General features: G+C 40.2%; 1 protein-coding gene across 1 annotated transcript in view; it reads right to left on the bottom strand.

The window, feature by feature from the left end:
- ANTXR2 (ANTXR cell adhesion molecule 2) overlaps window positions 1–12,134 on the bottom strand; it is a 111,132-nt gene that overhangs the window by 77,364 nt on the left and 21,634 nt on the right. Inside the window, exons 8-9 of the mRNA XM_068680464.1 lie at window positions 5,201–5,261; window positions 4,036–4,131 (exon numbers count right to left, since the gene is read on the bottom strand). Coding sequence (XP_068536565.1) covers window positions 4,036–4,131; window positions 5,201–5,261 — 157 coding nt within the window. The remainder of the gene's footprint in view (window positions 1–4,035; window positions 4,132–5,200; window positions 5,262–12,134) is intronic.

The raw sequence follows: 12,134 nt of genomic DNA on the forward strand, positions 1-12,134 counted from the left end.
AAGTCCACACTAGTACCCAGCATACTGCAAAATGGGACGGGTTGTCAGAAACTTGCAAGCAAGGCAAGCCCAAGTTAGGAAGAAAGTTGCTTTTTAAAAACTTATACCTTGTGAAGGGCATATTACAAACCCAGAGTTAACTTTAAATCTGAGCCCATGTCATATTGCTTGCTTAATGTATGTCAGATCATGTCCTTGCAGAGAAATGTTTGCTTAGAATCAAGGCTTTTTTTTTTTTTTTTTTTGAGGAGAACATCATTTAGGCTTTCCTTATATTTGAAAGGTGTGTATTGGTTTCTAAGTGAGCTCATTACAGGATTTGAATTAATGACTGTTCTATTAGTTGAGACTGGAGTGTTTTCTCAAGTGTTTCTCATGCTTTTTGGTGTCTCAGTGCTTGCAAAGGTCATAGACATTTATTTGTAGAGCAGCGTGTCCAGCAGAACACTCCTTTTCTGTGAAAAGCAGAGGAGAGAAATAAAGTTCCACCCTGCAATTGGGTAGCAGAAGACAGCAGTAAGCTTGGAGGGCATCTAGGAAGTGACCAAGGGGTCAAACAAGAAAAACCTTGTACACAGAGGATACTGTATTTGCAGAAGGGAGCTCTTTTATCTCATGTCCTTGGTAAACTGGGGAAAAGTCTGTTCATGTCCACATGTTGTCCTCCCAACTTCCCCACAGAAGTGTTAATTTCTGTACTGGAGCTGCTCCTGCAAGCACAGACTAGTTCCTGATTTGGCAGGGAGGGGAGATGAATGATCTGTGAGATAAACTTGGAGATGACTCGGTCCTGCACTCAGGGAGAAGGCAGAAATACAAGTAGTTCAGGGGCAGCTGAAGGAGGAGCTGTTAGCATAAATGAGCTTTTCTCATGTGCTATAATCTGCACTGACTGCTTGGCCTAGATTTGAGGCTAGTTGTGAGGTGGGGAAGAGGGATTAGCACATTGCCATATGTTTTTGTCTTAATGGTATGTTTCATAGATTATTTTTCTATTCCACAGCTACATTTGGCAGGTTTCCTTTCCAGCATTTGGTAATGGTTCTTTATAAATGCAGAAAGAGAAACATGCCAAATGTATCTTTCAAAACCTGAAGAACTGACAAAAAGGTTGGCTCTGAGGCTGGTCTCAAAGAGGAGCCCGGGCTATCAGTAAGGGGAACTGTCACAGTGTCCTCTGTTACAGGCTCACGGTGAGCACACCGGTTTTTCTGTACAGGAGAACACAACATCGGAACAATTTTCCCTTTTCTTGGGAGCACCTCCTTCCTCTCACTAGAGTTCAAAGCCCTTCCAACCCTTCTCATTTAGCCTCTCTCGAGAGGAAACTGCTTGCAGCCCAGCACAGAGCTGCAGAGACAGCTTGCATATCAGAGGAAGGATGGCATCAAACTTCCCTATTACCTCCCTGTACCGTTCAGTAAACATTTGCTGTTGTCCATTGCTGAAGACAAGAAGCGTGGTGGGTTGCAGCAGGCCTTTGGCAAGACCCCATGCAGCAGATTGTGTTTTTATGCTGCAACATATAATAATACATCACTATGCCATTCCCTTCCCTTTGTGTGCTTTAGCGCACCCTTTACTGAAGCCAAGAAAAGGAAAAGCAGCCCAGAGATCTACTTGGAAATTCTCACATCAGATGCTAGCAAGTATTTGGGGGCTTCATCCTGTCCAAGTGTAGCTATTTCTACCATCTCAAAGCAGACACATGCTCTGTACAGCTTTAAATCACTACATGATCAGGGAATCAGAGACACCAAAGTCAGAAAACACTCTTAAAGGTCATTTAAAGAAGGCAATGCGGTTCATGCATTTTTCAGTGACATTTATCTAAGCATTTAAAAGGCTTTCTAGGTAACCTACTCCAGACCTGAGAAATGTTTACAGAGAGAATTGTCCTAATAACTAAGCTAGAGCTGCTGCAGAATTTTAAGCCTGTTGCCTCTTGGTCTCTTCTCAGTGGTTCTCAGTGGACTTGGAAAGCCAAGATTACTATTTACTATTACAAAAAATCATCAACTTTGACCATGCATCCTTGCTGGTAAATGTAAAAAAAAAAAAAAAATGCACTTTTTCAGTCCTTCCTTACAGTGTGTGTGTCCTCTTGACTTCTGCCCATCCGTGCCAGCTTCTGCTGAATGTTCCACGGTGCATTCACAGCCCACTCTGAACGTGCAGCAGATCAAAATCCGGGTAGCTAGAGGCTGGTTTTGGCACCACAGGCCCTGGTTTGAGTAGCACTATAACCTAGCAATCATTAAGTACTGTAAGCCTGTTTGCTGTATGCTGGTAGCAATGCTACTAATTAATTCCAAAACTGTTGTTACAATAGCAGCAACCACTAGCAGGACAGGGGAGGCTTGCATTTGTGGTACTTGTGAAAAATAACTACATCCTTCTCTCTTGCATCCTGTAGGTCCCTACCTTCAGCCATACCTTATGGGACTCCTGAAGATCTTGAACACAAAAATACCACTATGAACTTAACCATATGGATGTGAGCCTCAAAACAGTCATGTGAAGAAGGTATGTGCTATTATTTTCATTGCCCAGATGGATGGACTGGGGTTGTAAAGAGGGGAACTGCTTATAGTAAACAAGTCAGAAGCAAACCAGGAATAGAACTCGGCAACTTCTGATTTGCAAACCAGACACCTAAATGTAAATTTAAGTGGTCACTATCTTAGTCATGTTACTGATATCTCCCCTATTGACCCTAACTAGTGTGAAATTAACTTTCTTCACCTTGAACTATGCCTGTTTACTCACTTCTCCAAGTAAGAAAGGTACACCAGGATAATAAATACAACTGTACTAATTCAGTCATGTTTCAAATTCTAGTTCTATAAAGCCAATCCATAAAGCAAGTGTAAATAAACAAGCTATAGCTTAATACAGGGAACAAAGGTGACAATTTCAATTGAAACAGAAGGGGAATTGAAACAAAAGTATTTACTCTAGTTGCCTTTATCCAGAATCATGCTATTCTTTTTCAAACTGCTTTATAAAATCTTTAACAGGCGAGAGAAATTGGAAGGAAGTATACTGGAAACACAGGTTGAATAGGATAGGAATTCAAGAGAAGCTAATACAAAAATCAGACATTATGTAGGGGAAAAAAGTTTTTTCTACAGGTCCATTTTTTGTAACTTTTCCAGTCTGGCTTGCTTCTAAGACACACTGCTCAGAGCAAGAATTGGATGTAATTCTACTAGCTGTCCCATTTCTGGATATCAAAAATGGCAGAGGTTTCTCTTAATAGTATTTTTTTCCACCATCTCCCTTTTGCTAGTTCAGGGAACAGAGCAGCAGACTAGGACTAATCCAGATCCTGGCCTGACGCTTCCTCTGCCCTGTTGTAAGTTAATGCACTGAGCAACAGAGAACCAATTCCTGAAAATTTTGCCTAAGGTGATATTTTCCACTGAGATTCTCAATAAGATAAGCAAATAGTTCATGTTATGTTTTTGGAGTTCCTCTAACTTCTGAAGCCCTCTGCTCAGAAGAATTTCCCAAAAGACAATATTTTGACAGAGGAGGAACTAAGGATTACAACATCTGACCAAGGGTGAATGCTAATTAAAACAAACAACACTTTCCCAGAGAAGTGATTCCTAATCATCACAAAGCTACAGGCAAACTGCCTGTAGAAGACACCACGTTCACTTTGAAGAGGAATTCCTTTCTGCATGTCAGGAAGTTTCTATCCAGATAGGGATCTGGCTGCACTGAGCATCATTGCTGGAGAAGAATGCTGCTAAAGAAAGCTAAACAAATGAACTATGTCAAAATGCATGGATGGAGTTATTTCATGTGGTCAAACACTGGTCACAGTTTACAGCTAATGGTCATCAGTAGCAAGTTCAAACCACAGTGTGAGATGTGAACCAACTTGCCTTCTCTTACTAATCCTCAGAGCTTGCCCATTTTTCTTTGATCCATACCTTTCTCTTAAGACTTAACTGAGGCAATGATGGGGAGAGGGAAATCCATTATGAAGAAATATGAAGGCACATGATCCCAAACTCTACTTACGGATGGTAGTTCCATTCACATGGTAGGTGCAAGTAATGCCATCGGTTCTTCCGCCAAGGGTTAAGCCACTTCCTCTAAGAACAACTTGGAACTCCTCTGGAGAGGAAAAAATAAATAATCAACTGTCTTCAGTATGCTGCAATAAGGACTAAATTTAGAAGGGGAGAATTTCAATACAGCTAGCAATAAATGAAGCTCAGCACAGCAATGGTTCAAACCTAGAATACATTCTTTGACTCCTAGTACCTCGCTTTTCTGTTAAGTCATTACAGGGAAAAATAAAAACAACTGTTCCTGAATCAGTATCAACTGAATTTGAATCTGACTAGCAATAGAACCTGTGTAAATGAATTTCCTGCATCTCGGTTGCATATGATGAAAGCTTCCCATTGAGTATTTAGATAAATAAGGAGTCTGGGCATCTCCTAGGAAGACTCTCCAGATTCTGAGCAGGTCCACTTAAAACGTTCTCTTCTGTCTCTCCTTCTTGGAACTAGTTCTCCAGAAGTTGTGTAAGGGCCATACTATTTGTGTGTTTTGCAGAGGAGGAGGGAGGAGTTTGTTTATTAAGGCCAGTGTTTTCACTGAGATTGATGTTTTTAAAAGACATCAAAATACAGAGATGTTGCAACCATCTTATTTTGTTTGGTTTCAAAGTATGTGTGAAATGTGAAACTAGAAAGAAGACAAGCCCTTACAATTTAGTGTAAGTCTTCTACGTCAATGTTACCTCGTGCTGTATCAAAACAGTCAAATGCTTTACTGATCATACTCTACAGATTCAGGGCACTAGAAATATTCTCATGTTTATTTGAACTTAAATTATCAGGATTCCCAGAACTTGTCTCGGTGACCATAGGTAAGAATTTGAGTGTCACAAAATGTATCATTGCTTTGAATACGAGGGTAAGTGCAGAGCATGACTAATGGCACAGCAGGAGATTAAGTCTCTCAAAGTTTATGTACAAACTAAATTATAAGAGTAGGCCTTGGAAGACAGCTCCTGAAGAGAAAAATGATCCAGAAGTGAAGGATCTGATTTACTTTGAATTCCCTGAGGATTTTTTAGGTAGAGTTGCTTGTTTTCTAGATGACCTGTGGGATTTTCCTTGGAATAAAATACAGGTATGAGTCCTGTAGTAATTTTACAATGATAAAAACTTACCTCCCACACAGACACTGGATGGTTCCAAATATAAAATCTCAGTGCATGATTGCTTCAGTATCTGTTGCAAATAAGGAAAACAGAAATGGGTTTCAGAATGCTATTTCAGTGAGGAATATTTTAAAACAAATGCCTATACCTAGAAGATGTACATGCACAGCTACAGATTGTATTTGCACGTGCCTGACTTTGTAGGACATTATCGTGAACCATGTAAAACTTCTGCACATTGGCACAGTCAAATCTACGAAGAGTTCATAAGACTTGGATTAGTGTGTTAAACCTGGGATACTCTTCAAAACAATTTCTGGCCTTGAAATTTCTGTCCAGTTCCCTGACTTAATTTTCCATGGAACTCAATCTGGAGGTTTAAGCCAAAAGTTAGTCACAAGGAGCCTGATCCAAAATCCAGCCCAGGCAAAAGTCTTCCAGTAACCTGTGGGTCAAGCCAAGTGCACGTTATTCCAAGTGCTGGCATCTTGCCCTATGTAAAGCAGAGCAAGAACGCATGGCTTTCTTGAACTGTATTCTGTGGTGTGAGGATTTTCATTTTACTGCTGTATCATCCAGCCTGCTTTACTTCTCCAACCAGTCATGGAATATTCTTCCAGAGGGCTGGGACAAAAATGATATTGCTACAGATAACTTGAGAGATAAAGAGAATGGAATGTAAGGAAAAGGAAGAACTAGACAAATTAGAATGACTTGTACTAAAAAAGGCGGTTGTGGACACTTGGCTTAGTTTCAGCCAAGTCTGCCCCCCTGTAAGCAAGTAATAGGAGATTTCTGTTAATTTGGGGAAGAAGTCACTTGAAACTTGTAGGATTTAAAAAAGAAAATGAATAGCTTTGTCTTTTTCTACCCTCACATAATAATGTGATTTTACCCAATGGTTATGAATTCTTTAACTTTCCTGTTGTATTTAAATAGCTTGTTTGTAGTATGTTATTTTTAGCAGGCATTCTTGTGTAATATTATATGAAAACAAATCATGTGCATAGTATACTGTCCTGTTACCATCCCTTCTGTACTTCCATTTGCCAAAACTGCCTGTTCTGGAGCTGGCCTGTCAGTAAATGTACCTGTCTTACACTCAGCTCCTTTTTGTCCCTTTAAATGCTACCTTTTTCACTCTCCCCTTGGCTGGTGATTTTTGTTGCTACATACTGAGACCCAGTAGAAACAATAACGTATTTGTCACTGCACATAATCAAAAAGCATGCAGGGTTCCAAGGAAAAAAAAACTGCCTGTCTCATTTAACACTTTCCATATCACCTGTCTCCCCTCAAACTGTTGCACACAAATTATTTTTGTAGTGCTTTCAATGCCCACTTATAAACACAAAGCTGTATCTAAAAATTTTAAAAAGAGACCTTGCAGGCACATACATTTGGATGAGACACAGCAACAGAAATCTTTGGAAAGAATGTAGCTTGAAGTTCAGTGTAAGTCAAGCAGTTTATATTAGCTGAAGATCTCATTCTCTTGCTTCCAAAAAAGGACTTAGCTTTTTGATTGCTATTTCAGTGGAGGGAGAACTGTTCCTTAGTTTATTTTTGGAGAAAAATAATGAAGCATCTTGTGCAAAATAAAGAAGGAATAAAGTATTTTATTTCTTTATTGTAAAAACATGTTCTCTTATTTCTCTGAAGACTGAGTCCCATGAATAGTCCCATTTAAATCAATGAGACTATGGACTTGTTTCAGTATAAATGATTTAGCCCTTGATCTAGCTTGGCAATATGAAGGTCCATAGAATTCACTGGGATTCTTTCACATCAGAGTAGCCCCAGATCCCCAGGAAGAAACTTAAGAGTTCCTACATTGTCCCCCTTTGCTCACTGGTGAATAAGGGCTGCATTATGAATCGCAGAAGACCTGGAACAAGGACAGATGCTTGAGTCATCTGTCTTTCTGTGGAAAGTAGTATTGTAGCCCCACCATATTTGATAGCAATTTTCTAATGCCATTTCCAGATGCAACACAAAGCAGGGAAATAACCTATTTGGACATGCTTAACTCCCTTTGTATTTAGAATAAATGGGACTGGGGGGGGGAGGGAGGGGAACTGTAACTGATATACAGTATGGCTTTGAGTTAATTATCAAAATTCATGAACAAAAGGGAAATATAACAGTTCAGGATACACTCTTCCCACATGGTACCATGCAATTAATATTTCTACATGTAGATGTGCCATTTGTGACAAAACAGGAAATCAGTTGTTCAGTACCATTCTTAGAAATAAACAGGCACTGCTTTTCATCATTTAAACTGTTGTCATTCTCCACATAGCTTGAGACAGCTGTGCTCCCCCAGACACCCTCAATTTCTTGGCAAGGGTATTGACCTAATGCAGTCATTTGCATGCGAACCAAGCTTACACTAGCAAAGCTCTGAAGATACTGAAGTTTGTTTTTCTGAGGTACTCCAAATAGTTCACTACCCTTTGATGCAGCACTTCTCCTGATAGTCCATGCTTATTAAAAATATATATTGCTATAGAAATCTGCTTTATCATCTCTGAGAATCTCTCCCAACAATCAAGCAACCTTAAGAAGCAAATATCAAATGTACAGAGTGAATCAGGTGGCACCAACCTACAAGTATACAAATAGCTCTTCACTCAGCCTTTACTTTCTGGGTTCTTCCAAATGCTCCGTCAAAGCAAAACTTTACGGAGAACTTAACTTTCAAAGACAAATCAGAAATAACATTCATGCAAAAGGTCTAATCTTATTAATTTTAACAGCTGTAATGATTTTGAAAGGCTTTGCTCAAAAAAGTAAGGTTTAGCATTTAGCTGTCAAAATGGAGAACCTGAGAATATTTCCAAAGATGGCAATCAACACTTGTTCTTAATCATCTTAAAAGGATGTATGGAATCTTGAGGCTTTTTCACTCTTCTTTCTCTGGCTCACACTTTTCTATCTGTTTTAATATTCATTTCTCACTCTTTCCATGCAAGGTGTTCCTTCCAAGCTAGCACAATGCACTCCAATAAAGAAGTTTCTCTTCAGGATGAAGGATGGGAAAGCATTGTACTCATTTTGTCTTAGATCCATGTTCCATTACTAAATGTGCTTTTGTGCCCATGGATTGGGACTGTTGCTGTTTCACCCTTTTTGAGTAGCCTTCTGGAATAATCTTTCAAGAGCTTATGAAGGGTACTCAGAAGAGATGAGGACTGTCTAATCTCCCCTGTTCTAGACATGGGTGCCTTACCAGGCACTTAAAAGGAGAAGCACTGGGCTTATGCACAGGAGGTGTGGGAGTTAGCACCCACTGCTGAACTGTAGTATTCTTGCCACTTGTGCAGCCAAAGAGGAGGATGAGGTCAGTCTTGACAGTAACAGCTTTTAGTGAAGCTTTCTCCTTTGTGTGTGCTATGGAAGCACATTCAAACAATAGCAACACACAAACCAAAGCATCTATGTAATTTCACAGCCCCCCGTTACATATTAAATGTCAAAACTAACTTTAAATCATCTTGCTGTGGAAAACTGGACTGCAAAGTCAGCAAGATTGAAATGAACTCTTCAAAAGACTGTACTATGCTCCCTCTTCTCTGGTTTAGGACAATCAGAGGAAATGATTTGGCATTGCGAAGTCGTCATTTAAAAACTTACTGCCCCCAGGAAAAGTTGAAATAATCACTATATAAGGCCATCCTTGAATAGGATACTTAAGCACCCTGCTGAAGTACAATAAATTCAAATATGACTGTAAACTGCCTTAGTTTATCAGCAGGCAGAGGAGAGATTTGGAGTTGATGTCATTCATTTCATTTCCAGAGCGCCAAACCAAATATAGGGCTTTGTTCTCCAAAGCTTACAAAGGCTTTCCTTCTAGACGCTTCCCTGAGTGCTAGTTGTCCCAGAAACAAGTATTTCCCCACAAAACAAAGTGCAGAATAGAGTTCAAACCTGTTTGTCTCTATCCTGCCTCCTTACAGCTTCAGAAAGGAATAACTGGAGGAACTACAGAGGGTTTCTTGCAAGTCTGAGGCAAAACCATGCTATGCAGAATTGGTTACAGCTGGGAATACCCAGGGGCTCATGAAAATGGACAGGACTGTATCAAAATCACAGCTGTAGGCTTGTCATTTTAATGCTCATTAGGAACCATGTGTGGCTGCTGGAAAAAGAGGGCAATGGTGCTGCTCTTTAGGGTGGTGACTCTCCTTTACTTAAGGAAAATGAGACATGAAATTCAGGCCACAGATGTCCCCTTGTTCAACAACAACAAAAAACAGACTGCTGAGAAAACCTTATTCTGTAGCTCCTCCACACACAGTGTTTGTTGTATAACTGCCATATTGCAGCAGCTAAGCATCTGACTAAAAGTAAAAGTTACGCTGTGCTTTCTATGAACAGTTATTACAAAAGCTACCTCCACAGCAAGCAGCATGAATACAGCCTATGCTCAGTGCAGCAAACACCACCCCGAACAACTTCTGAGGGTTAGCTGAAGGCAAAAGAGCCTCAGAGGCTTTTAGTGAGATCACATCTTATGGCCATTAAGTGAATGGATCCTGTACAGGTTCCGTAGCATTTCTCAGTAATGCAAGTTAATCATTTCAGAATACTTCCAAGAGCTGAATTTATCAGAATAAAGGCTTGTGATTCACAATGGGCACTATCCAATGGGCACTCAAAAGCAAATTCATCCTTGATACAAACTCATGAATGTACACTGGGATTCAATTTGGTAAAAAAAAAAAAAAAAAGCTTCCTCTTCTGAAAGGGTCACTTGTAGATCAGCTGCTGGTCTGCTCGGTTCTGAGCACTAGCTATCACATTCCTAAACTGCACATGGAACTGTAGGTGCATGGACGTTCATTTGAATACAGTAGGATGTGATCCTGCCTAAAGATAAGTCCATGGCTGGATCAAGACTTCGATGTCCCATGCAGAACACGCGATTCAGCTTCCTTCCACAACAGTTCAGTACTATCTGGCAGCTGCTAGAGGCTCTGTCCTTTAGAGGATCTTCTATGTACTCCTCTGTCCTTATCACACCGTGTTTACTGGCTCGCTTACAGCTAATGGCACAGCAATGGTACAACACTGCAAGCGTTTAGCTCCTGAAACAGATAACTGGCATTTGGGTTTTCATCTGAAGTTCTACATTGTCTGATTTGTCACCTATCTCCACCCCTCGAGCTATTTTGGAGATTTACAGCCACAGTTTTGTGTTCAAGGAAAGTTCAGTCTGTTTCAGGTACAAATTAGCATGTATGTAAATGTCTCAAAACAGCTGTAGAAATCCCTGCCACTTTACCAGCTTCTCAAGGTGGGACTGCTTTTCACCTCATCAATTTCCATCTGAGCAACCTGTCTGTTAATCAGTACTTAAAAGCCCCATCAATACACACAGGTGGCCAGAATTTCTGTGTGTTTTCCAGTAGAAGATTCCTGAAGGCTGATATAAACTGCAGTGCCTCCTTTATAAGTAAGTGGTTTAGCATTTGATTCAATTAGAAATGTTTTACAGAAACTGTGTCAGTTTCTGACCTGCAGGTGTCTGAATTAAAAAGAGAATCGTGTTTTGTTAGAATTATTTAAGCTGCAGAAACAATACAGCTACGCAGATAATTACATTAGCATAGAAAAGGCACGTGTCCTTGCAATAAATTAGAAAAAGACAACCAAATAACTGGATGAAGTAAGTCTCATCACTGCTTATATGCTTTGCAGACTCCACCTCTGTTTATAAATTTTGTCTTGTCACAGGTCTTGCCCCTGCTTTATGCAAACATTTATTCCCATAGAAAGCCTGCCTCCTGCATCTTCCACTATCTCTTTAACTTGTCACACACTGGAACCAGGTCTGCTTTGACTCACTTTTCATCCTTGCTACTGCCTCTAAAAGTTCTGGGAATTTGAACTGTACAGCTCCTGCAGCTCTGCAAGTATTTTGCCTACCATATCCTCGGAACATACTGCGGAACAGAGCCGTACCATGCGGTACAGTGCTACACACGGGCTAAAACAACAACTTTCCCTTCCAGCACTTTAATGAATTTCACGTTCCAAGAAATTGTGAAAACAATGCACTAGTAACGAGCCATGAGCAACCCAACTGTACATCAACAATTAACAAAATATGCTAAGTGTCAATTCATTTCACAGCATCATTCGATTTTGCTTAGCCCCAGCATGCAGTTCAAAAGTTTTTGGCAGCAAGCAGCACCATAAATCATAACTCTCATGGCATCTGTTCCTCCCCAGAACCGTAGATGGAGTTCGGGATTTGGGGTAGGTCATCAGCACAGCTGGAGTCTTTACTGAACCATCACATCGATTTTCAAGTGTAGAAACCAGAAAATGATATACGGATGTGTAAAGTATCTGCTTCCTGGTTCAAAGATGAGTGTAGGCACGAAGTGCTGGAGGAAGAGTTTTTTGACAATTTTGATCACGCATGGCAGATGAATCATTTTGAACAAAGGATTTCCAGAGACGGTTCCATGAACTCTACGTACAGTAGTAAAACAAATGCATCTAACTTGCTTCTCCAGAACCTAGTTCTAAACAGGAAAAATGTTTACCTTTTAAGAACAATCTCATTTGCTATATTTGGATTTGACAAGCCATGAGAAAGATACGCTGACAGTGCAAGATAATCACTTTCACAGCGCGCAAAAATATATTTGCAGCAGTATGAGCTCCTGCTCATTGCACTCTGAGACTGCAGCCTGGAGCACTGCCTGTTGATATTCTGCCAGCCAGTCATGTGTACGCTCGCTGCAAAATGTGTGCTGCACAATTCAGAAACATGGCAAAAGAGTGGTAAAAAAAGCTTTGAATGCTAGTTTACCAGCAAACTCCAAATACTGGCTTTTCTATAGATTTACACCCCTTTACTTTCCTTTCTTTCTGACAGAGAGTTCATCATTTTCTTTAACAATGCCATAAACACAACATAGTG

The sequence above is a fragment of the Anas acuta genome, chromosome 4 (genome assembly GCF_963932015.1).
Source record: "Anas acuta chromosome 4, bAnaAcu1.1, whole genome shotgun sequence".
Taxonomy (NCBI): domain Eukaryota; kingdom Metazoa; phylum Chordata; class Aves; order Anseriformes; family Anatidae; genus Anas; species Anas acuta.